Below are 27,148 nucleotides of genomic sequence, written 5' to 3' on the forward strand. Positions count from 1 at the left end.
CTTAATCACTGTGTGTGCATGGTGCTCCAGGGGAAGGAGTAGGGTGGCTGGAAAGGTGGGAGAGTTTGCAAGGTTTGGGGGATGTCAATTTATAGCTCTATCCAGGGGCCCATAATGCTGTTAAGATGAGTAGTACTATTTTTGACAAGAATTATTATAGCACTCTTTTTAGATCATGTATTCTGTTTCTTTTAATCCAATTTCTTTCAAGTGTATGTTCTAACAAAATTCTTAAACTATTAAACCATACGAAATTATATTGGAGTGGGGGTTGCTTTCAAATGAAACAATGTATACTCTCCTATCCTGATCATCCAGCGACTCCCCACTTCCATCCTACAAGAAATGCCTGCTCAGCCAATCACTAGTGGTGGAGGAGCACTGCAGCCAGTGATTGGCTGAGCAGGTATTTCTTGCAGGAAGGGAGGAGTCATGGAACAGAGGCTGTGGGAAATCAGGGTAGGTAAGTATGCATTGTATATTTAGATATTATCCCCCACTCCATTATAATTATTTTTTTTAAACTAGTGCAAAGGAAGAGTAATGGATTTGCAAATCTTCTCCATTTTAGCTGTGACAAACTTTTTCTGCCTCGTGAAGAGCTTTTAAAATTTTCATTAACACTTCTTGTGTACTCTTGTGCCTTTTTCTGTGGTGAACTTCAACACTAGGGAAAGTTTAATAAACAATGTGTAGAATATTAAATAATGTAGTGTGGATTGGAGCATGAAGAAATAAGTTAGTTCGTCCAATAGATCGCAGGAATGCGAGTGTATTCCCAAACTCATTGCTTGACCCCTCGTCGTAGATGAAAGGCTTTCTTTTGTTGTTATCCAGCCGTATGATATCCAGATATCGCTCTGTGAGCCGGTCTAAAAGTGTCAACAATGCATGACAGGAGACTAAATCCAGTCCTGGACTCCAGTGGAGGAGATAGGGAATTAACATTCACACTTTTTGTGTTTATTGTCCTTTTTGTCCAATAGACTCACAGATTCACCGTCTGCCATCTGTCCTGGTAGGTTATTCTGTGAAGGAATGTGTAAAAATAAATATAAAAATAAAGAAAACAATCCCATAATAGTCTGAGCTGGCTTAGGATAGGTTTACACTACTATTATGGCCCTTTTAAATCAAATATAAAAATGGGATGCCACATATGTGCACGGACCGCGACGCACTTAAAAAAGTAGTGGGAAACATGCTCTTTACCTGTTTAGTGCCAGATACTAAAACCTGTTCCTTTTTTGTTTTGTTTTTAATTAGAATTTTATTTTTAATATATTATTATGGGGCAGACATTGTGAGCTGTTTTTAAAAGGGATTATGCAAAATTATGAGGGAAAAAAAAAATAGCAAAGCTGCTTTTTTCCTCCAGAAACCGCACCACTTTTGTCCTCAGTTTGTGTGTGGCAGAGATGAGCGAACGTGCCGAAAGTTAGGGTTTGCATGAATCGGAACGATCGGCATTTGATTTCCACTGTCTGGAGAAATTGGATGCAGCTAGAGGAATCCCTGGAAAACATGGATACAGTAGGTTGGGATATGCTTTAAAGCATTCCCCATGGTCATTACACAGGGAGGGGGAGGCCAAGCTGTGAGCTTCATTTATTGTTTTTATCTCCTAGTGTCATTGTTCATTGTAATGCTGTACAGGTCACTTTCTAGCAGCCTCCTCCTTATCACAGACAGAAAAGAAAGTCTCAGCTTAGTTTTAGGCCTAGTGGCAAAAATTAAAACTGCAAAATTTCGGGGTTTTTTTTACAATATACATAGTAAAATACTAAATGTAAAAACATTCTTAATTTTTAAGCATAAAGAATTGATTTGATCAATTGGTTGTTTTCTCATGACACATTCCCTTGAAATGAGCTAAAGGTAGTTGACAGGTCTCTTCCCTGATGGATACATGTGCTTGGTCTCAAAAAGTTCTGCGATCCACATTTTTTTTTGAGTCTGAGACAAAACACTTGTAAATTCAGGAGATAACCTGAATGTAATTACCATCTACGGTATATTAGGGGCATTGAAGTCAATGGCACTGTGCCTGTCCGTGCACTTATATGTCAGCATCCTGTTTTGACAGGCTACCGATGTATACGTGTCTCTGATGGTTTTAGTACGTACGTGTTTCAAGGCAAGTTTGATTGCTCCTAGGAACGCCTCCTCCACATTCACGGCTTCTTTGGCACTAGTCTCGTAGTACTCGGCGTTAGAGGCCTTACACCATTCCTGTGCTTGACGTGGAGACACCTATAAAATTAAAGAACGTTTTGCTTATTTTTTTTAATGCTGCCTTTGGCAAACGGCAGGCATGTAGATTGGAGTCAGAAACTGGGTGACGTTTATTATTGCTTGGACCATGTGCCAGTCTTTCCACAGCATAGCTTTCATTATAAGCAACAGGGCGCACTCTATGATAACTCTTATGGAACCTGATAATGCTGGGTTTACACAGAACGATTATCGTTCGAATTTGCACGATAAGGGTTGAATTCGAAAGATAATCGTACGTGTAAACGCAGCGAACGATCGCACGACGAGCGAGAAATCGTTCATTTTGATCATTTATCTTGTTCTTAAATCATTGTTCGTAAAAAAAATTCGCCGATCGTTCCGTGCAAACAGTCGTCGCGCGAAAGTCCGGCAGCGCGGCCCCCCGCCCCCGCACTGATTGGCTGAAGAGGAGTCGTTTGAAATTTGTTTTGCAATCGCGCTCCAGCAGCCCGGCCCCACGGTCAACCGCAGCCCCCTGCGGCGCCCCAATCGCCACCCCCGCTGCCGCTCCGATCGCCACCCCCGCTGCTCCGATCACCCCCCGCGCTGCCGCTGCTCCGATCGCCCCCGCCACGAGCATACACTACCTGGTCTTCGAAATCCCCGGCTCCCCTCTTCAGTGCACTGATTGGCTGAAGAGGAGCCGTTTGAAATTCCCGGCTCACCTCTTCAGCCAAACGGCTCCTCTTCAGCCAATCAGTGCTTCTCTTCAGCACTGATTGGCTGAAGAGAAGTCGTACGAAATTCCCGGCTCCCCTCTTAAGCCAAACGGCTCCTCTTCAGCTAATCATTGCTGAAGAGGAGCCGTTTGAAATTCCTGGCTCACCTCTTCAGCCAATCAATGCACTGAAGAGGGGAGCCGGGGATTTCGAAGACCGGGTAGTGTATGCTCGTGGCCGGGGCGGCGAGGGCCGGGCTGCCGGACTTTCCCGTGGCGACTGTTTACACGGAACGATCGGTGAATTTTTTGCGAACAACGATTTAGAAACAAGATAAAAGATCAAAATGAATGATTTCGCGGTCGTCATTCGATTGTTCGCTGTGTATACACGTACGATTATCGTTCGAATTCGATCGTTATCGTGCAAATTCGAACGATAATCGTTCCGAGTATACCCAGCATAAGTGGCGCTCATTAATTAATGATCAATTTTAAAGATAGGCCATCAATAGGGTTTGCCAGGGCCATATTAACAGCTGTTGCTGCCCTAGGCACTAAACCTAAAGACACCCCATTTTTACTCACCTATTAGCATGAGGATTTTCTAGTTTCGGAACATCATATTGATATCTGATCAGTCTTAGGCCGTGTTCCCACATTTACTGTATGACACCACATGCAGCCGAAACTAGACCCTCATGGAGTAAGCAATAGGCGTATGGCCAATAATCCAGGTAGAAACATTGGATAGATGTTTTTTAACTGCTTAAAACAAGCAAATTTCCACATTGAATCAATGATTAAAGCAGTCTGCATATTGTCTGAGGGAATTCTCACCACAGGATTGGTAGATAAGTAGGTAAATAGCTGCAGACGTCACACTTACCACCGCCACACCAGACCTGAGCAATAGCGCCATACTGTGTCTGGGTAACCCCGCCTCACCAGACCTGACCAATACCACCATACTGTGACTGTATAAGACCGCCATACACACACCACCCCTCAACCCCCCCATCCCCTTCAAAAAGACTCCAGATTTACTGGCAAGTCTGAACAGGAGGTGGGAGAGCTGTTTACTTCCCCCTGCTCTCTGGTGCTGCCCCCCTGCAAGGTGCTCCCTTAGGCACCGGACCACAGATGCCTAGTGGTAAATACAGCCCTGCTTTAACCATCTCAGACATAAGTACACGCATGGCTCCCAATATTTGTTCATGTACCCAGTGTGTATCTGCCACGTAACCTTTATGTAACTTTAATGCAAACAGCGATGACTAGTATGGAAAGTTGCCAGTGGAGCACGTCTCATGATACAGGTGCAGCAGCCGCACAACATGTGTAGAGAGACACTTGTAATTCTCCATGGAAAAAAAAGGTCAAAGGAATACAATTGCATACCTTCTCCATCCAGGTCTAGAATAACAGCACTACCACTTGGTTTCATTGACGTGTGCAGAGCCAGGTTGTAATACCGCATGTGTGAATGCCCCCTTATACTGACCTGTCGTTCCTCTAAGTCCGCCTTGTTTGCGATGACCACAAATGGAAATTTTTCTGGAGATGGAGGATCAGCTTGTACCAGGAATTCCTTATGCCAAGTGTCAAGGGCGCTGAGAGAGTTTGGGGATGTAACATCAAAAACCAGCAGGCAGCAGTCTGTACCTCTGTACAGTGCAGCACCCAAGGACTGGAAACGTTCCGTGCCGGCTGTGTCCCAGATCTGCAAATATCATAAACTAAGCTTTTATACAATTAAATAGAATATCCATTATGCACAACCAACCAGAAATAGGGAGCTATTTATTAACCTTACAAATAGTCTGGTGTTTTGTGTGTACAGTCAAATGTGTCTCCATGGTTACAGACTACAAACAAATACTTGTGTAGTCAGATTCTTAATGGTCCTTTTACACAAGCAGATAAATAGTTTAGCGATTCCTTGTGGTTTGAAACGATTGTCGTTTATTTCAGTCGCTTTAATATCGTTCAACAGATGGTTCATGTCTTTAAGGCCAACCCACACACTAGGGTGAATCTGCGCATGACTATTTAGACAAATTGATCTATAAAATATCAGCAAACGACCAGCCACGATTTTAGGACATGTTCAAAGACCACTGATTGTTAGCTGTATTTACATCAGCACATAACTGCTAAGTTTCAATCAATATCACAAATTTTTGAGCAATAATCGATATATGTAAAAGAACCATTAGCCACCTGACCTTGCTTTTACTCTGCTCTCAAGCAAAGGGGAATAAAGTGGTTAAATATTTAAAAAAAAAGTCATAGCTGCTTTCTTCAGAAAACAGCGGCACGCCTGTCTTTATGTTGTATTGCAACTCTGCTCCATTCATTTTGGTGGAGGTGAGCTGCAATACCACACACAAACTGAGGACAAGAGTGGCGCTAATTTTGGAAAAAAGCTATTGTGTTTTACTTATTCTAGACAACCCCTATACGAAAGGAATTGTTCTTTCTCTGATGTAAGGAGGGGATGAAAGGCTGCTTGATAATCTCCAGGAAAAAGGTTGGAATGTCGGCCAAATAAAAATTAACACAGGAAATCTGTTTGTTTGATTTTTTTTTTCCATCCATTTGCATTCTTAAAAGAGAAGAGAGAAGTCCAGTTAAGCGGATTATCACGAGGGCGCGTAAATACAAGGACTCTCCCTATTTGTAAGGGCCATATTACACGGGAAGATTATGGCTAGATTATGGCTATATCATTCTAATTTAAACAATAATGGTTTTGTGTAAATGTCGGCAACAATCAAACGACCAACAAGAAATATGGTGAACGATATCAGGTTAACGATTAACAATCTTGTTTGCTATCGTTTATAGCATTAATAGTTAAAAATCGCTTTGTCTAATAGGTCCATTTACACAGAAAGATTATCTGCCAAAGATTTGAAGCCAAAACCAGGAATGGATTTGAAAAGAGGAGAAATCTCAGCCTTTCCTTTATGACCTGATCTCTGTATAGTCTGTTTCTGGCTTTGTCTTCAAATCTTTGGCAGATAGTCAGATAATCTTCCTGTGTAGAAGGATTCCTTAACAATAACATGATTGCAAAGTGGAAACCCCTTGAAGGTTTTCAGCTTACTAGTTAAAGCAGAATGGAATTCAGTTTACCATTTGTATTGTGTATATAGTAGATTGGATTACCTGCACTGTGACCATCTTTTCATCGACTCGCAGTTCTTTAGTGAAGAAGTCCGCTCCTATCGTCGCTCTGTAGTAGTTGGTGAAGCGATTATTGACATACTGGTTCATCAAAGCCGATTTCCCCACGCTGAAGCCAGAGAATCCAGATAATGTACATTATTCTCTACTTTTTAGAGTTTGTTTTAGGACGCATTCACACCCCAATTCTGTCTGATGCACAGATATGCTAAAACCCAGTCAGAAACAGGTGTCGACTTATCTGTGCCAACTTATTCTGCTTGTTCACCAGTTTTCAGTCGGACGTGAAAGTGCTACAAACCACGCTTTTGCGTCCGAGTAAAAAGTGCAGGAAATGACCCAAAGGTTGTCCCTAGCTAACTTAATGCAAGCCATAGGAGTTAATGGGGTAAGTGCCAGTTCATGCACAGATACCTCAGCACCAGATTCAGTAAGTGTGCCAACATCCTTGCATCAAACAGCAGAATCATGCTGTAAACCCTGCCCTAGTGGCGGTCACCCATCTGCCAATCTGTGTGGCCCACAGGGAATCTGCCCCCGACATTGCCTGGCTACATTGAGACTTTAGTTGCAAGACAAAAAGAACATAATGTTGCATGCAAGGTGGTCATGTTGTGACATACCTGTTGTCCCAAATCCACCCTTAATGGGTCTTTGGTTACCAGTTGCACAAGACTTCGCCAGTCTCGACCTCAATGTAAGTTGCAAATCTCTGCGACCTTCTTGCAGCTTGCATTCTTTCTTACAGACTAATCTTAACTAAAAACAGTCATGTGACTGCAAGTCACAAATCAGCTGCAGAAACTGTACAGTGTTTCCACCCTTTGTGAACATATCTTTATGAGAGTATTCTCATTATTCAATTTTATGACTAGAGATGAGCGCAACTAAAGCATGCTCGAGTCCAGTCGTGCGGCATTTGAATAAAGCCTTAGGGAGTCCAGGAAAACATGGATATAGGCATAGGCCTTAGGCTGTATCCATGTTTTCCAGGACTCCCTAGTGCTGCATCCAACTTCTTCAGCCACCGGTAGTCAAATGCTGAACGACTGGACGGGAGCATGCTTGAGTTGCGTTCATCTCTAGTTAAAACATATGGCTAAGCAATGACACTACGATCAGTGGGATTTTGGGAATTTTTCACCAGTTTTTAGGTCTCACTGCATTAGAGATTACTACATGCCACATGCGGGATGTGTAATCTAATAATTAAGGCTATGTTCATAGTATAGAGAACGCTCACTTACCCTGCATTCCCGATTAACAGCAGCTTTATGTGTTGCCTTGAAAACATCCTAGAACAAGCCGGGGGACAGATTATGTGGTGACACCTAGAAGTATAAAACAAGTGTGTATTCAGGAGGGATTATTAAAGGAGAAGTCTGGCTGGGAAGTAAAATAATATTGCGAGCAGGTGGGGGGGAAATAATAAAGAAGTTATAGTCACCTCTCTCAGAGTACGCGCAGAGCGGCATTCCCTCATGGACCCCGCCGGCTGTCTTCTGGGTTTCGCCGCTGGCTTCAATCAGGACCCGGCTGGCGGTTGCCCTGCTCAGCCAGTCAGTGACTGGGGCGGGACACAGATGCAGTCACTGATTGGCTGAGCAGACTAAATCCCACCAGTCTGATGTGGATCCTGGGTCGTGATGTACCCAGGACAAGGGAGAAGATGACAGCCGGCAGGGTCCGGGAGCTCCCTGATGCTCCGCAGTGCGGGCTTAAGGACCATAAGCATATTGGGGGAGATTTATGAAAGGGTGTAAATGTACACTTGGTGTAAACTGCCCACAGCAACCAATCACAGCTCATCTTTCAGCTCTGGTAAAATATAAGAGGAGCTGTGATCGATTGCTGTGGGCAGTTTACACCTTTTATAAATCTCCCCCATTGCCTTTTTCGTTAATTGCCCCATTGCGTTTTTTTTAACCAACAGTCGACTCGAGCATTACATCTCTAGTATTTAGCTTTGGGAACCTAGCAAGTAATGAATTGCTATGTAGCGCCACCACAGGCCATGTGAAGCATTACATAGTGGTCATAGAAATCAGTGAGCTGTCTGTTACATGTATAGATAAACTCTAGGCGTCTAGAGAGATACGATTTGTAGTCCCTCTCCGCTTATAGAAGAGAATACAGAGGGTCTCCCATACAACTCCTTTAAGTTACATCCAAAAGAACAATACTTTTTTTCCCCATAAAGATAAATAGAATTAAACTAATGCATTGTGTGTCATTAAACATATTTCATGCTTGAGAAGATCAGCAATGGCAAAACGTCGCGTGTTGTGTGATTAAAGGTCACATTTTCATTTTGCTGTCTCCAACCCCATTTTGTTTGAAATACACATGCATTTCTGAAAATTCTGTTTCAGGGTGATGTACTTATCCCCCCTCACCCCCATATTCCTGCTTTGTTTTAATAACCTGCTGCCCTTGGTTGCATCCACCTTTGGTGGACACACATGCTCAGTTCACTTGCCGATGGGCTGGTTGCTAGAGCTTTGGTTTTCGCAAATACAGCAAAAAGATGGAAACTGCTCCAGACATTGAGTAGTGGCTGTGGTGGGTTACTGCGGCTCAGTTCACACTGAATTGAACAGGAGCCAAGATATTAATTATTTTAGCGGCGACTATTCTGAGTGTCTCTTAGTATACTGCCTGGGAACATAAAACAAACAAAAAAATTTAGTGAAACAAACCATTGATGTGGGTAAAAGAAATCTAACCAGGCTCCATTGCCGTTGGACACGTGTTTCACCACCCTCTTTCATCCTTAGCATTTGAAGCCTATGTTAGAGCCATGGCACATGATAGATACATTCTAGCTCTGGCTGCATGAACTTTTTCAAAGTTCCAAAAATAAATATCACGTTGATATAACAATAAAGCTTTGTAATCCGAGTCAAATGATGGGTTAGGTACAAATGATAGTCAGTAAATTACCGTTCCTCCATTTCAGATGACTGCATTTCACTTATGGAGTCTATTTATCTGGTTTTATTTGCAGTGTTTTTCCCCCTCTGCTTTTCTTTACATAAACCGTAATGGATCACAGGAGGTAAATAAAGTTCATTTCTTTAGGGTAATTGCATCTACTAGGATCCAGAGGGAGCATGGACTGTGAACGATAAACAGATTTTTTCCACCATAGTAAGTGATGGTCTATCCATTGGATATATCCATACACATCTTTATTGGTTAATATAAGAGATGAGCTAACCTTGAGCACACTTCGGTCCATCTAAACCTGAACGCTCTGCATTTGATTACTGGTGGCTAAAAGAAGTTGGATGCAGCCCTAGGGAGTCCTGATAAACACGGATACAGCCAATGGCTGTATCCATGTTTTCCCAAACAGCCTTAGGGCTGCATCCAACGCGAGTATGCTCGAGCTTCACTCATCTCTAATCTTCAGCAGCATTTAGAGACATGCTTTACAGGAGGCCCCATGGACACAGGCAACCATAGACAGGAGCTGAGGAGCATTACTGAGTATGCTCTAAAAAGGTCATTCCACATCTATTGTCTCTTCCTTCTGCACCTTTCACAATTCTATATGGATCACTTTACAGCAGCCTCTTCATTAAGGCCCTATTAGACTAAACGATTATCGGCCAATTACCGACCGTTCAGGCCAATAATCGTTTAGTGTAATAGCACATGTTGAATAGCAACAATCATGATCAGCCGACATTGTGTATGTCGGCTGATCATGATTTGACTTCAATAGACAGCCCAAACAATCTAAGGATCGTTCAGATGGCCCCTCTTGCTCCTCCCTGCTTACTGTCTGTGTGTGTAATAGCACAGGCAGTGAGCAGGGAATGAAGGTAAAGCAAGCGCTGAGCTGACGGCTTCTCCCAGGAAGAAAAAATTGTGCCTTGTAATACAGCCTTTAGCATCACAAGACAAGGCAGGAAGGCCCTAGATTTAGGCCTAGTGGTGAGAATGAAAAAAAGATTTCAGGATTATAGATTGTAAAATTAAAATTAGAATGAAGAAAAAAAAAAATCTGAAAAAACCTTTATTGAAGTCTATTGCAGGTGTACTTCAGCATCCTGTCAAAAAGGAATGCCAATGTATCCCGTGGGGGTACTGCAGGGGGCTTGTTTATTTTAATGTCCTGAATGTAGTCAGCTAGTAGTAACTACTTTTAGACTACTTGCAGCACATATAGATTTATTTAGCAAGATGCGCTATAGAGACAAGCTTATATACATATAGGAAGTGGCCCAAACAGTCACCAACTAGCTAACAAATACCCATGAATGCATTAAAAGGGTCATCTGGTTAAGTAAAATATATGTGGAATCATGCCCCTCTTTGAGACTAACAATTCATTCCATACATGGCATTACCATGTCTGTCTCCTTCCCTCAGTTTTGAGCTGTTGATTTCTGCTAACACAGAAAACTGTATCAGAGCTCTGTCGTCTCTGCTCTTAACCCTCTCCTCCCCCTCTCTTGCAGATAGAAACTTGTTTACATATAACATTGTAGAAACTTTGTAATGAAGGGACACATAATCACAGTGAGTTATTCATCCATTAGACCTCAGATTAAACCTCTTAGCATTACAAAGAATCTACAATGTTGCAGCTGTCTTAGCAGAGAGGGGGTTGAGAGCAGAGATGTACTGAACAACTGTTTTTTGTGTCTTTAGCAGAAAGCAGCAGCTCAAAACTGAGGGACATGACATGTGACATGTATGTAATGAATTGTTAGTTTCCAGGGGTGGGGGTGATGATTCTGCATATATTTTACCTAACCAGATATCCCCTTTAACCAAGTACCACTTCAGTCCCTATGGGACCCTACTGGTTCCAGAACAGAGGTCGGACCACCCCACTGATGATAGTATTAGTCTTCTTATAGTGACTGTACAATCAGGCCTAGGCTGAAGCACTGGAGGCAGGCTGACCAACCTCTATGATGCAGCTCCATTGATTTTAATGGAGAAGCGTCATAGAGGAGTGGGGGTTTCCTCCCACTGGGGGTGGGTCGGCCTGATGGTACATGCACTTTAAAAGAGAACTCAAATTTTAAATTTTTTGGGGTCCGCTGTCCTCCGGTTCCCGGTCTCCCTGCGGCTTCCTGGGAAGCGGCTGGGAGACCAGGAACCGGAGCAGAGGACAGCAGACCTCAGCGCTGGAGTCGGGGGGTAGGTTTCTTTTGAAAAAAGAAAGTCGGAGCCCAAACTTCTCCTTTAATTTACAAGAATGCATGAAGAAATGCAACCGTCACTCCTTGCCTGTGCCAATTATATCTATGTAAACTCCTGGTTTCCGTCACATGAGCTTTTTGCGTCATACAACTTCAGTTTACAAGGCATATAATGGTCATAGTACTATGGAAATTTACAACTAGAATTTTAGCTGTAAAATACAGTTTGCATTAAATGGGGACTTTCCATGTTTGATATGTTATGTGTGCCATGCTCGGCACCTGGTACCCAACCCAGCATATGGTATTAATGGTGAAATAAAAACATTTGCACAGCCTATAGTAACTAGTTTTGTTGGTGAAAACCAGAGAGATAGAGAAGGTGCTTTCTTCTAGATTCCACAATGCAATTTCAGAAGGCCACTTGAACTTATCAGAGCTTCTCTTTCGCTTTAAAGGAATATCCCCATCTTGGCTAATATACACCACATGATACATTGGCAGATGATTTGGAGAATTTATCAGATATCCATGCCTTGGAGGCACCAATAGTGATATGAAGGAAGCCTAAAGGCCGTATTATACAGCACAACAGAGAGGAGGAAGTGAGTGGCCATATTGTGTGACGCCACTACTGTAGTGTTGGGATATAGCTCAGCCAGATGGTAGATTGTTGTGACGCCAGTACCAGTGGGGCACACAGGTATGAAGGCACACCTGCTTTTAGTTTAAGGTGACCGGCTATACCCTTTCCAGGGCCGTTTCTAGGTAATTTGGACTACAGGGCGAATCTTGCTAAAAGTAAAAGTAATTCCGTTACTTACAGGTGACGTCTTCTTGGATCTGAGGCGTCACTTCTCTTTTCCTTTCCTTATGGCCCAGACCTCCATGATGATTTCTTGCAGCTACAATTCATCTCTTCTGAACCTGCCAGACAAACATCTTAGGCTCTGCACTTTTACAACAACTTCCACATTTTTGTTTCCTGTGCAGTGAAGTCAGTAGGTATGTGGGTTGCCCCCTGTATGTAGGATCCCCTGCTGTGCCCCCATATAGTAATAATCCCCCTGTGCTTCCCCCCATAGTAATAATCCCTCCCTGTGCTCTGCCCCATAGTAATAATCCCCCCTGTGCTCCCCCATAGTAATAATCCCCCTGTGCTCTATCCCCATAGTAATAATCCCCCTGTGCTCTATCCCCATAGTAATAATCCCACCTGTTCTCCCCATAGTAATAATCCCCCTGTGCTCCCCCCATAGTAATAATCCCCCTGTGCTCTATCCCCATAGTAATAATCCCACCTGTTCTTCCCATAGTAATAATCCCCCTGTGCTCCCCCCATAGTAATAATCCCCCTGTGCTCTATCCCCATAGTAATAATCCCCCCTGTGCTTCCCTCTATAGTTATAATCCCCCCTGTGCCCCTTCATAGAAATAATCCCCTCTTTGCCCCCCAATAGTAATAATCCCCCAGTGCCCCCCCCATAGTAATAATCCCCCTGTGCTCCCCCTTATAGTAATAATCCCCCCAGTGTTCCCCCTTATAGTACTAATCCCCCTGTGCAGTACAGATAGTAATAGCCCCATACAGGATAGCCTTCTCCCCGTGTAGCCCCCCATGGTATAGACCCACTGTGTAGCCCACCATAGTAATGCCCTCCCCTCGGGTAGACCCCCCAAAGTATAGCCTAGCCCCCCAAAGTATATCCAAGTAGCCCCCATAGTATAGCCCTCCCCCTGAGTAGCCCCCCATAGTATAGTTCTCCCCCCGAGTAGCCCCCCCATCCAAATAGCCCCCCATAGTATAGCCCTCCCCCCATGTAGCCTTCCATACTATTGGCCCCATTGTAGCCCCCACATTCTAGCAGTTATGAGAAGAAAAAAAATACACTCACCTCTCCTGGATCCTGCGGCAGCGTCTCCCTCTGTCTGGCAGCTGATCTTGTAAGTACAGTGAGCTTCCGGCACAGGCAGACTGTCACACACCTGCCCGGAAGCTCACTGCTGTAGCCCCGCAGCGCCCGGACTTCTCTCCTCAGCGGCGGTCATGTGATCACGTCACATGTCCACTGCCAAACAGAAGAGAGAAGTCCGGGCGCTGCGGGGCTACAGCAGTGAGCTTCCGGGCAGGTGTGTGACAGTCTGCCTGTGCCGGAAGCTCACTGTACTAGATCCGGCTGCCTGGAGGGACCGGACCGGGGGGCGCACGCCGGGCGGGGTGGCGGCGATCTGGGCAGCTGATGGGGCGGGCGGGCGGCCGGGTGGCCAGCGCCCCCTAGCTGTCGGCCACTAGAAACGGCCCTGACCCTTTCCCCTGTGATCAGTAACCTGCCGGGCTGTGAGGGGGTCCCTTGGGTACTTATCACGGTGCCGCCACCCACAGAATGGGGAGATTATCCTAGGATGGAATAGTTACTGTGTAGCTGCCTGAACAATAATCATGTTATCATGAATAAAATCTTCTTTAGGGTGCGTTCACACGTACAGGATCTGCAGCAGATTTGAAGTTGCAGATTCAATGCAAGGCATACCTGGGCCATCAAATCTGCTGCAGATCCTGTACATGTGAACGCACCCTTAGGGGCCTATTCCACGGAGTGATAATCAGCCGAATTGGCCCGATTATCGCTCGGTGGAATAGAGAAAACGATCAGCCGATGATCGTGTTATCGGCTGATCGTTTATTTAGGCCCAAACCTAAAATCATCGGTCACCCACCGCGCATCGCTGCGTGGAATAGCAATGCGCGGCGGGCGACCGACGATTCAAGCAGCATACATTACATGAAGACGGAGCGGAGGAGAAGCCCTGCAAGGACATCAGTAATTATGTCACTGTAGCCCTCGCTAAACGATCATCGGGCCGTGAAATAGGCCCAGTAAACGAGCGCCGATCTAGCAATTCAGAGCTCGTTTACATTATTGATCGGCCCATGGATTAGGAGTTGAGCAAAGTGGCTAGGTTTACCTGGTTACACCTGCGCTGTGAGATAGAGTACGTAGGCGTTTTCTCTATCCGGATCAGTTCCTCTTGTTTCAGGATACCATCCTTCACTTCTAAAAGTGTTCACCGCATGGGTTGGCCGTAAAGTAGTAGCAAGAAGTTTAGCACTGCATAGTTGGACCAAAGATAGCGTCTAAAAGAAAAGTTCCTCCATCTCCCATGTGCGTCCGTCCACTACCACACTCCTGACTAGACTACACTGGACACAAACTGACTGGAGGAGAGACCTGGCAAAGCCAGGGCCCAGCTGGACTACAGCAGAGACCGTCTTGTCTTGCGTCCTTTCTCCACCAAGACTTGGGTAAGAAGACTCACTAAGTATGAGCGTGCAGTTCCTCTCCCCATGTGACAACTTCCTAGAGGAGGTGTAATGTCCCCTGTGAGTGGTGGGTAAGAAAGTTTAAAAAGGAGAGTAGAGATAGGTGAAGAAGAGAAGAGAGCTCTTATTGGTGTGAAGATCAAAGACAAACAATAACCCCTTGTTCACTACAGCTGTGCAGTATACACGTGCGTATACAAATAATAGCGACATCTAGTAGTAAAACTTAACTATCACTTCATTCCCACGTTAACTTGTAGTACATGCTTTTGCGAGGGGTGTATAAACTAATAACACCCATGGAGGAACACCACATTATTTAACACACAGAAGGGGGGGGGGGGAGCCATGCAATTCTTAAAGCGTCGCATCTATGGCTAAAGCACTGTCTCATGCCCGATACGTTTGTGTGCGTAAGTATAACACTATAGAACTTTATATTGTTTGCTATTTACCTGTTGCATCAATTGTACTATTGGCTGACGGAATGTTGTCACATGTGCTTAGAGATGAGCAAATCTTGAGCATGCTTGGGTTTTTCCGAACCAGAGCATGCAGCATTTGGATGTAGCCCTGAGACTGCCTGTCTGCCTGTAGGCTGAATCCATGTTGTCTAGGCCTCCTTGTTGATGAACCCGAGTGTGCTCAAGGTCGCTCATCTCTAGTTATGCTTTTTCTCAACTGCAGGTTTTTACGATACAAGGCACATTGATTTCACAGGTACCAATACAGGGTGAACTGCAATGTGGGCAAACTTCCATCCATAGATAAATGCCAGATCTGACCAAGGCTGTAGGCGTCATGTGCGTGGCCGAGTTGTGTGCACAGTGTGTATGTTATTTTAAAGTGTTACTGTTATTTATATAAACATTTGGCATATTGCCCAGTTTAGATCTCTCTGGGCCTTGGTCCTGGGAACCGGCTGGGGAGTGGAGCACACTGCCCCGTGCTTCAGCCAACTCTTAACTCCTGATCACAGTTGGTCTCAGGACTAGGACCCAGTGCAAACTAAACTTTTGACATGTCTGGGCAACATATCAAACGTTTATATGACTGACAGTAACACTTTAGTTTAGAGCTTGTTCACACTGTAAAAATCCTGTATGGATTCCAATGCAGATTTGGTATCAAAATCCATAGCTTGTTGCTTTGCAGAATTATGTTAGGTGCACAAATACCTGGCCGGATCCACAACATACAGCTACAAATCCAAGCCAGAAATCAGATTGTTTTCTCCTCTTATGGCTTTACAGGCTCAAACCTCACCTGGATCTCTTTGTACCTCTCCATACGTACTTTTAGTGTCTTCCACTCACACATTACTCCCTCACTGTTGGCAACTTAGAGCCCTTTTATGGTGCGTTCACACCTACAGGATTTGCAGCAGATTTTCTGCAGAAGATTTCATTTAAATAACTGAACACAGCATCAAATCTGCTGCAGATCTGCTGCAGATCCTGTAGGTGTGAACGCACCCTTACACGGGATGATGGTAACTGCCAAGTGCTATTACACGTGCTGACAGCAAGCGGGGGAGGAGGCTTTGTGGGAGGGGCTCCCCGGAGAATCTTTAGATCGTCCAGGGAGCCTATAGGAGATAGTGGCGGTCTGCTGCTGCTGCTCCTATTACAGCAGACCGTCGTTATCGTTCTAAAATTTTTCAACATGTTGAAAGACAAGGATCAGCCAACATTGTGTATGTCAGCTGATCGTTGCCTTTTAACAGGAGCTATTACACCCAGCGATTATTGGCCATAACGGCTGATATTCGGCCAAATACGTCCGATAATCCCTCTGTGTGATAGGGCCTTTAGGGACTCTTCTCCATCTATACAATTGGCCTGGGGCCGATCATAGAATCCCATGGCTTCAAGTATCATTTCTACACTGAAGACACTCAGAGCTACCTCTCTGGTCCGGATGTCACCTCTGTGCTATCCAGGTTGCCAGAGTGTCTATCAACTGTATCTTCGTTCTTTTTTCCCCCCTTCCTAAAACTCAACAAAACAGAATTCATCCCCATCTAATCTTTCCATTTCGGTCAATGGCTGCAATCTGTCCCATCCCACAAGTCTGCGGTCCCGAGATAACCTTTGATTCTTCTCAGTCATTCAAACCACACATTCATTCCCTGCCACCTCCGCCTCAAAAACATTTTCTGAATCCTTTCCTTCCTCAACAAAAGTGCTGGTACACGGCATCATCATCATCAACCTGATCAAGGGTGCTTTTGCACTGGAAACGTTTAATCAGAACCTTTGTGGCATTTAGAACTATGGTGTAGTGTCTGCAACTAGATTTGGAATAAAATATTGTACCATTACTGACATGGACATCATCATCTCCCGCTTCCTCTCTGGTTTTCCATCTAAAGCCCCTATTTCACTAAATTATCAGCCATGCTTACCACATAGGACAATAATCATTTAGTGGAATAGCCCATGTTAAAAAGGCAACGATCAGCCAACATGCATGTCAGCCAATCGGGGTCTTTCAACATGCTGAAAGATCATGATTATATCAGCAATGGTCTGCTGCTCGTCTCTCAACGTAATAGGAGCGGCGACAGCAGGCCACCGCTGACCCCAATGGACAGCCCGAATGATCTAAGGATTGTTTGGGTGACCCCCCCACCCTCCTCGCTCGCTGTCTGTGCGTGTAAAGAGAGTGCTTCCCCCCGGAAATTGTGCCATGAAATACGTTCTTAACACGGTTGCTTTTCTACAATCCATCCTATCCTCTTGTTTCACCTCTCTCCATCCCTTCACAGGCTCCGCATTGCCCAATAAATTCAGTTTAAACTTAACTATGACATACAAGGCCATCCACAACTGCTCTGGAATCAAGGCACTATTTAAAAAAATACTTAGGGTATAATGTGTCACATGAACTGAGGCTAGATCACACAGTTTTTGGAGGCTCACTTTGAGTGCAAAAATTTTTTGGCAATTTTTAAGCATAAAACATCTAAAATTTCAGAGTATATATATTTTTCACATTTATAGCCATTTTATGGCTACAGCAAAAAGGTTAAAAAAAAAGGCTGCAATGTGTGAACTCAGTTGTAGAGAGGCTTCTTGCCTCTGTAGCCAGAGGTATGGCACAACACTAGTAAGTCTGGGAACATGCAATCTGTGTCACCAGGTCAGCAGGCTGCGCATTTTCTGCCTGGCTCAGTGACGGATACAAGCAGGTCTTTGTTATATACACAGTTATGTAGACAAAGATCAGATCATTTCAGTTTATAAATATAAATAAACCACAAATTGTTATTATAAAGCCTCATTGACACCGCAGATGGAATTTGTGCTCTGGCAAAGAGTCCTTACATGTTCTTGATAGCGGCTTATCTCTCAAAAGGAGCTGATCAGTCAAAATTCAGTCCACCTACATCATCTGTCATCACACACTTTTTGGCAGGTTTGGTCAATTTAGGTATAAAGTGTATGGGGGCCGCTAGTCTATATTCCCAAACAGATGAAAAAAGTCACCAAAAGGAAAAGACTGCTGAAAAACTATGTGGAATCATAACCATATGTAAAAAAAAAAATGGCTCAAAATAACAACAAAAAAAATGAGTTGGAAAATAGCCTTGAACTGATGCAAGAAGAATCACCAACGCAAATGAACACAATAGAAAACCACTGACACCAATGAGCACTGCACAATGCTCCATCTACACCAGTATAATGGGGACAATTATGCTCATCCAATCAGCAGGTTGCTCCTGTGACCATCTTTTCTCAAGGGACCTGTTACAGCATTAGGCTATGTTACCACACAGTATTTAGAGTTGTTTTTGGGCTCGCAAAGTGTTAAATAACGCCAAAAAAAAAAAAAAAAAAAACTAAAAAATGTGTGTGGGTATATTGAATCTTGCAAAAAAAAAAAAAAAACAACCTAAAGAAATGGTAGAAAACTAAGTGGGAACATAGCCCTACAGCTCTCTTTATCCTGTAACAGAGTACATCCTCCTGTGTGGATCCTTACATCCTCTTTGACCTGAAGTTACTTTGTATCCATTAAATACAATCAAATAAACAAAAAGTCTCCATAAAGTGCAAATGAAAAGACTCTAGCAGTATAAAATCCGAGCTCTCCGCAGCAGCTTCATACATCTCAGCACATACCTTGTATCTGGATCCCAAGACTTTATGAACCTGGAAAGTGATTGTAGAAGAAAGGCTTCAGAGCTGACACTCACAGAGTTCCTGGTTCTTGAGCATGTGAGAGGAGGAGTACAAGAACTGGATGTGGGGAGGTGTCTTTAAGCAAAAGTGCATCAAACAAAAAGATTAACACATTTGCTGCCAAAGGCGAGCTACCAGACACTACCGGGATAGAGAAACCTGCTAGCCCAGTGTTACCTTTCTCTAGAAGGTGGATAAGGTGGGGACTAGCTTTGTGCAGACTAGATGGGGGGTATGGATCTCCTGGTTCTGAGGAATGGGCTTGGCTGCAGGAGGACCCCATTTAGCCATCAAACACAACAATGAAAAATACTGAACATGGAATAAGGATCCTTTCAGACGTAGCAATCTTTGGCCGTTTGCGGACACAGACGTGCTAAGCGAGATCAGCTCTTGTGTGCTGTGTCTTTAGATGGCACAACTAAATGAGCGACGGGCCACACGAATGATCCCTGTATCATTCATGCGGCCATTTAAATACATTGTTATTGGCCGCACGTCACCTGTTAACAGCTGAACAATGATTTATTGCCCTGCTTGAAAGATGCAGTCAGAGAAGGAGATAACAGGGTCCAGAGACAGGTTAGCGTGCGTGCACACTAAGGAATGGCGATGGAAAACCTGTTGCGCTTTCAACAGCGTCTCCACTCGTGTCATAGACTCCACTATATGCACGGGCAGAGTCCGCCCTCTGTCCAAAGAATGAAAATGTTTTCCATCGCCATTCCGTAGTGTGCACGCAACCTTAGGGTCAGAACTAAGTGAATCTAGGAGCAGAATATAGGAGCAGGTCAGGGTCAGAACTGGGAGATACAAGGATCAGGACTGGGACCAGAATAAAGGGAAGCAGTGATCTGGAAAAGGCGTCGGATGGAACCAGTAATGGTAACTAGGGACAGACCTCAGATGGAAACAGGAGACACAATGAACAGAAACAGAACAGGAGCTTGACCAAGGAACAGGGGGTGGGAGAGTGAGGCAGGGCAGAGTCCAGGAACAAGCCAGGTGTTGAATATTGGCATTGTTCCAAGAGGTGGCATAAGGAAGAGAAAAACATGTCTAGCTCATGCAGCGCCAAATCTATCATCCAGTCACTAATAAATCTGGCGCATCCATTGCCATGATCCTGGTCTAGTCTTCAAGGGAATCTGTCAGCTCCTGGGCCCTACCTGAGGTGCTGACAGTGTGCTGTAGCTGGCAGCCCCCCAGTGAGCATGGTGCCTTTTTGGTAATTTTCCGTGCAGCGGATTATGCACAATCTTATGTCTCCCACTGTACTAGAGAGTCACATAGCAGTTGTACGTGCCACACTCTGGCATGCATCCTCCTCCCTCTTCATGAATAATCAATGCTGTCCGGCCTCCTGCTTGCTCAGCTGTCAGATTGCAGATCAGTCCTCTGTAGGCAGGTTATGTCTGAAAGAAACACTCATATATAATTGAATTTCTTCTCCCTAATGTGTAGGAGCTGTGGTCTAGGGGTAACTCACCTGTCTAGAGACCTGCCAGCAGTTCATTCTCTGGTTTGAATCCCCTGATGGAAATTAAATAGATGTCTTTTTTTCCTTCTCATTATTGACAACACAGAAAGGCCATGTTCTCACACTGTTGAAATTGAGCAGATGGCCGTCATTTCATGGCAAATATCGGACGTTGTTTTAAAATAGCAGTAATTATTTGCTATTAAATGGCAGCAATCCACTCACTTCTGGTTTTGGTTGCAAAATACTGAGCAAAAATACTGTGTGTGAACACAGCCTTAAAAATTATACAATAATGAGAAGAAAAAAAAGACATCTATTTAATTTCCATCAGGGGATTCAAACCAGAGAATGAACTACTGGCAGGTGTCTAGACAGGTGAGTTACCCCTAGACCACAGCTCCAACACATTAGGGAGAAGAGATTCAATTATACCTGAGTGTTTCTTTCAGACATAGGTAGCAAGTAGTAAAGAAAGCTGCAGGCACCCACTGGTTTGAAGCGATGCTTCTTTATTTCATAACAGATAAAATGGATACATGTATCTCACTGGACGGCAGACGTGACGATCCTACACAGACAACGTACTCATGAGTTATGAGTACGTTGTCTGTAGGATTGTGGCATCTGCCGTCCCGTAAGATACATGTATCCATTTTATCTGTTATGAAATAAAGAAGCATCGCATCAAATCGGTGAGTGCCCGCAGCTTTCTTTACTACTTGCTACCCATGAATTGTATCTATCACATGAGGTGCACCCCGAAGCGATCTATATGCTAGTCCAGAGTGAATCCAAGGTCCGTTCTGGTATTGGTGGAAGTAGTGCCGGTGATCCTCTCCAGACATTGTTCTTTCAGACATAACCTGCCTACAGAGGACTGATCTGCAATCTGACAGCTGAGCGAGCAGGAGGCTGGGCAGCATTGATTATTCATGAAGAGGGAGGAGGATGCATGCTAGAGTGTGACACGAACATCTGCTCTGTGACTCTTTAGTACAGTAGGAGACAAAGATTGTACATAATCCGCTGCACGAAAAATTACCAAAAAGGCACCATGCTCACTGGGGGTTGCCAGCTACAGCACACTGTCAGCACCTTAGGTAGGGCCCGGGAGCTGATAAATTACCTTTAAGTGGGGGGACAGGGGACTTCAATTTCATGATCACTGGAGGTCCAAGCAGCTAGGTCACTAGGTCCCTAGGTCACTTATTACATATCCTGTGTAAAATCCCTTTAACAGTTTCTTAGCTGCATTAGGATACGATCATACAGCACTGAGATACTGACGTGTGATCCTGGTCAGGTACTATGCTGTATACTCTATACTGTATACTATACTGGTGCTCAGGCAGTTGTCTGCAGGAGACCATTGCATAGTGTATTGCAATTTTGTATTTTTAACATACTGTACTGATAAAGGGTTAAAGTAGAAGTCTCATGAAAATAAAAAATCACAGGCAGGTAGGGGAGTACGGGAAAATATTAAAGAAAGTATACTTACCCATCTCTGTGCCTCTTGGCAGCCACCGGCTTCCTGCGACTCCTGCAACATCAGATACCCGGCTGATGGACTGCCTGCTCAGCCAATCAGTGACTGGGGCGGGAAACAGCTGCAGTTACTTTCTGGCTGAGGGGGCAATCCATCAGCAGGTCTGTGACGTACCAGGAAGCCAGAGGAAAAGAACTTCCAGTGACTGTCTCTGACGGGCGTTATGGGGGCACTGGGATGGGTAAGTATACTTTATTTATTATGTTCCCGCATCCCTGTGCCTTCCTGTGATTTTTTAATTGTGGGACTTCTCCTTTTACACACGGACAGTCACTGGCTAGTTCCTAAAGTGAATTTATACCTTTTAACACCTTTTGTTCCAACAATATGTGCAGATATATTTCTAAAAGGGGTTATCCGGGATTAGAAAAAGATGGCTGCTTTCTTCCAGAAACAGCACCACCCTTGTCCTCAGTCTGGGTGTGGGTTTTGTAGCTTAATATCACACACAACCTGAGGAAAGGGGTGGTGCTGTTTTTTTATTTTTTTATTTAGAAAGTAGCAATGTTTTTACTAATCCTGGATAATCGCATTACTATATCTTTATAGCAGATAGAACTTGTTTTTATGATACAAAACTCCTAATCCCCTACATAGTCACAGATCTAAAGCCTGGCACCCTAGTTACTCTCAGTCACCACAAGAGGGAGCCTAGCCAGTGTTTACTATGTCAGTGTGGTTGCATTGTGATTTTCATATGCAGAGCTAAGTTTACGAGAAACGCCTTCCATGTTTGCCTTGGACGCTGTGCAATCAAACTGGCCCTGAAAAATCCTTAAAGGGCACGTCGTGAGGATACATGGTGCTTTAAGACAAACAAGACCTCCTGTCTCAGTGTCCGTCATAGTCGACAGACCACATTTTTGTTCCATAACAGAATCAGGAGGTGAAAGAAATGGTAAATGTAGACGGCACTGTGCGGCAATAGCTCCGGTGGGTGCACAGCCTCCAGGAGTCAGACCCCGGCTCCACAGAAATCCAAAATATTTAGAATCAGGAGTTGAAATGTTCCAGGTAAAATCTGGCGCACGGCTAACCTGACTTCCTACAAGAGAGTGTAGTAACTCCATAGAAACACATAGATAGCACAGAGGAGTCTTAAAGTGCAAACATTTTCTTAAACACATTAGATATTCAATGTGTGCAGAATCACTACTGTGAGAAGAAGCCTTATATATTTATTTATGGCTGTGACTTAAAGGGACAGCGTCATCACAATATGAGCTATGGTATCAATCAAGTTTTTATATTAAACACTTAAGAATTTCTGTAGATTTTTTTTTTCCATTTTACTATCAATATTATAAAATAATCCTGAAATCTTGCAGTTTTTATTTTGGCCACTAGGCTCACAATTAAGCTGAGACTTCCTGTTCTGGCTGTGATGGTAAGGAGGAGGCTGTTGGAAAGTGATCTGTACAGCATTACAGCGACAGGTGGCACCAGTAGATAGTGAAGACAATAGATGATGCTTACAGCTCAGACGCCCCCTCCCTGTAAAATAACCTGCCCAGTAATGTTTCCCTTTAGATTTACCAATATGGCAGGCAATGACATTTACAGTACATAGCAGGTCACCTGTGCAAAAGACAGTGCCTGGTGCTGCAAAAAAGGTGTGCGACATTTATGTAAGGTTAGGTTCACACTGCGTTTTCAGCATCCGTTTAACTGATCCGTTTTTTTGCAAAAAACGGATGCATTTGTGTGCATCCGTTTTTGATCCGTTTTTCCATTGACTTTCATTATAAAGGAAAACGGATCAAAATGGATGTTTTTTCTTTTTTTACGCACAATAAAGTACTGTTGACACTACTTTTTTGACCGTTAAAAAAAATGCATCCTGAAAACGCAGTGGGAACCTAGCCTAAGTGATGTGGTGGTTTGAACTCTGCACATGAGCTGGATCGTTAAAGTGACTGTACCACCAGGCCCAGGCTGAAGCACTGGAGGCGGCCGACCCACCCTTAGTGGGAAGAAACCCCAGCCCCTCCATGACAGGGTTCCATTGATGCTAATGGAGTCACATCATAGAGGGGCTGGAGTTTCCTCACATTAAGGGTGGGTCGGCCGCCTCCAGTGCTTCAGCCTGGGCCTGGTGGTACAGTCACCTTAAGGCACCTGTGCAGTGTTCAGACAGGTGACGAATAGGAGAAATCCTGCATGGGGCGTTCCTAGTGATGGGGAGGAGGGACAGAGGGGCGGTACAAGACCAGGGCACACACAATCTAGGCCACGGCAATTTGACACAGGGCTGAAAGTTTCAAAGTAGTGTTTTTAGGACAATGACTGCATCACCTGCCGAACGGACCCAAGCACAGATCTTGGATTAAAAGCAGCTATCCGAGGGTACAAGTGGTTTGGGGGGGGTCTGATTGTGGGTACAGAGTCACTTTAACAAGGTGTCCATATTTCACTAGTGTGATCCCAGCATTATAATGAAGGAAGACAATACACAGCTCAGGATGGACAGGTAAATGCTGGAATATTTGGAGACACATGAGAGGGTAGGTAAGGATTACCTATTTGCCCATGATACCAGTGTGTATTAAGGATTAACATTCCTGGTGGATTGTTAGACTGCAGAACCAGTCACCTTTCTTGGTCCTAACAATGACTTGGATAGGGCACAATAGTTATACCCATTAGCAGTCACGCAACAAACTTATACAAGCTCATATCAAATGTGAGAAGCGAAAACAAAAGGCTACTCACTGTAGAGGTCAGTGGCTGGAGGGGGTTGTAGTCCTACAGGGAGTAGTAGTTGTCTTGAAGGAAGGCTCAGATTGTGTGCAACAACAAACACACAACAGGACAACACAGACATAAAGGGGTATTCCACTGCAACATAACTTTTCATATGTTGCTGCCCATGGTGAGAGTAACAATTCTTTTAATATTTGTTATTATCTATTCAGTCTCCTTCACCTAGTTCTGAGCTCCTGCTTTCTGTTTAAGACACAAAAAACTGTGTATGATCTTTCCTCCCCCCCTTCAGATACTGCTCATGTAAAGTCCCTGGCAGGCTTCATCTGTAACTTTGTAGCTTCTTTGTAATGCTGGAAGGTTTACTCTGAGGTCAAGTTGGTGATGAACTAATTGTACTTAATCCTCCTGGCATTACAGCATTGCTACAAAGTTGCAGATAAAGCCGGCCAGGGACTTGTTTACATCTGCTGTCTTGGAAGGGAGGGGGAGGTGAAAAAAAAAGGTCACACATAGTTTTTTTGTGACTTCAGCAGGAAGCAACAGCTCAGAACTAGGGGAAGGAGACTGAATATATAATAACAAGTATAGTCTCCTCCTTCCCTACCTGTTTGTTTTTTTGTCTGTCTATATTATGTTTTCTGTTCATAAGTAGTTTTTTTTAAAATTGATCACTTTCACCCAATGGCGGTGGTAATTTCAATGTTTGCAGCTTTACTTCTAACCTTTATGTACTGTATGTATATAGCTAGTTATTGAATGTCCAACCTATATTGTGAATTTATTTCTGTTCAAATATTTTTCTAAAACCTTAATAAAAATTTGTTAAAAAAAAAGAAAAATTAATGAATGAATAGTCTTACCATGGGCAGCAACATATGAAAAGTTATGTTTGAGTGGAATACCCCTTTAAAGGGGTTGTCTAGGTAGAAGACTTTTTAGCTATATGCATGGGGAGTAGAGATGAGCGAACCTCGAGCATGCTCGAGTCCATCCAAACCCGATCGTTCGGTATTTGATTAGCTGGGGCTGCTGAACTTGGATAAAGCTCTAAGGTTGTCTGGAAAACATGGATACAGCCAATGACTATATCCATGATTTCCACATAGCCTTAGGGCTTTATCCAAGTTCAGCAGCCACCGCTAATCAAATGCCGAAAGTTTGGGTTCGGAGTGATTGAAAATAATACAGAACTAATGGGGAGTGATTGGAAATAATACAGTACACTCACCTCCCTGGCTCTTGCTGGTATCTTGTTGCTCTTTCCCCCCTGTGGCACTAAGTTCTGGGGTTGTAACTTTGTAGGAAGTTTCCAACTATGGAAACTATTTTAGAGCTCTAGTGAAACCACATCTGGAATAGCGGGACCAGTTCTGGAGAGGTCACTCTAAAAATATACTGATAAAATCGAACAGGTTCAAAGATGGGCTACAAAAAAGATGGATAGTCTCAAGGAGAAGATCAATAGTGTGGAGAAAAGAAGGGAAAGGGGTAAATGGTGGAAAGTGTTATATTTTCTAGAGGAGGGGATTAGAGATGAGCGAACCTGGAGCATGCTGGAGTCGATCCGAACCCGAACTTTCGGCATTAGCGGTGGCTGCTGAACTTGGATAAAGCCCTAAGGCTATGTGGAAATCATGGATATAGTCATTGGCTGTATCTCATGTTTTCCAGACAACCTTCTTTCTTCCAAAGACAGAATCACTCCTGCCCTCAGTTTGGGTGTGGGGTTTGCAGCTCAGTTCTATTGAAGTGACTTGGAATATTTGTAATACCACACACAGCCTGAGAACAGGGGTGGCACTGTTTTGCAAGAAAGTAGCTGTAACACTGGATAACCCCCTTTAATATGCAGCTAAACACAAGAACAATGGGGCACAACTGAGGTTACCAGGAGAAGTCAGAAAATATTACTTTAATTCAGGGTAGTAGATGCTTGGAACAAACTTCCAGCAGATGTGGCTGGTAAATCTACAGTAAGTGAATGTAAACCGTCCAGGCAGCCCATAGCAGATAGCAGCGGTCTGCTACTGCCTCTCCTACTCGCCTATTCCTCGGAGCAACGGCAGCAGATCACTGCTATATTAGTCATTTGTCTTTCAGCATGTTGAAAGACAAACGACAGCAACGATCAGCCAACATCGTTCATGTCGGCTGATCGTTGCCTTCTATTACACAAGATGATTATCGTCCGTAACGGCCGATATCGGCTGATAATCATTTTGTTTAATAAGGCCTTTAGTCTAATAGGTGACACAAATATACTGTGTAGTTTAGCTGCACTCTCTGTCAAATAATAATGCTGCACCCAGATAGAGATGTCTGATTGCTGCAAAACCCACCCTGCAGTTCTCAGCCAGATATGTAATCATTACAGGTCAGGTCTGGTCAGATACTGGGTCTGGCCACAAGAGGCAGTAAACTGTGTCACCTGCTGCCCTATAAAAAAGATTCCCACCTGGATGAGAAACTTGGACTGATATGGACTTGTACCTTATCACCTTCAGAGATGAATCCAGGTCCACTTTGGGATAAGAGAACAGTCAGGTTGGAGTATGGAGTCTGGTGGTGTGCACAATCCTGGCTGTCATGTGGAAGAAACACTGTCCTCT

At 44.0% G+C, this 27,148-nt stretch overlaps 1 protein-coding gene across 2 annotated transcripts; it reads right to left on the bottom strand.

Moving 5' to 3' along the window:
* On the bottom strand, positions 1–25,863 carry LOC138802537 (ras-related protein Rab-7a-like). Of its 2 annotated transcripts, none has more exons than XM_069985954.1 (6): positions 25,768–25,863; positions 7,375–7,458; positions 6,110–6,236; positions 4,440–4,658; positions 2,128–2,253; positions 1–1,028 (listed from the first exon to the last, which is right to left on the bottom strand). In XM_069985954.1, exons 2-6 carry the CDS (start codon positions 7,419–7,421, stop codon positions 942–944), a joined length of 606 nt encoding a protein of 201 aa, XP_069842055.1. In that variant the 5' UTR covers positions 7,422–7,458; positions 25,768–25,863; the 3' UTR covers positions 1–941. The 2 variants fall into 2 exon arrangements, with proteins under 2 accessions (XP_069842055.1, XP_069842054.1); XM_069985953.1 differs by lacking the exon at positions 25,768–25,863 and adding an exon at positions 18,742–18,834 and having other exon boundaries at positions 2–1,028.
* Positions 25,864–27,148: the final 1,285 nt, after the last annotated feature.

Source organism: Dendropsophus ebraccatus, chromosome 10 (assembly GCF_027789765.1).
Source record: "Dendropsophus ebraccatus isolate aDenEbr1 chromosome 10, aDenEbr1.pat, whole genome shotgun sequence".
Taxonomy (NCBI): domain Eukaryota; kingdom Metazoa; phylum Chordata; class Amphibia; order Anura; family Hylidae; genus Dendropsophus; species Dendropsophus ebraccatus.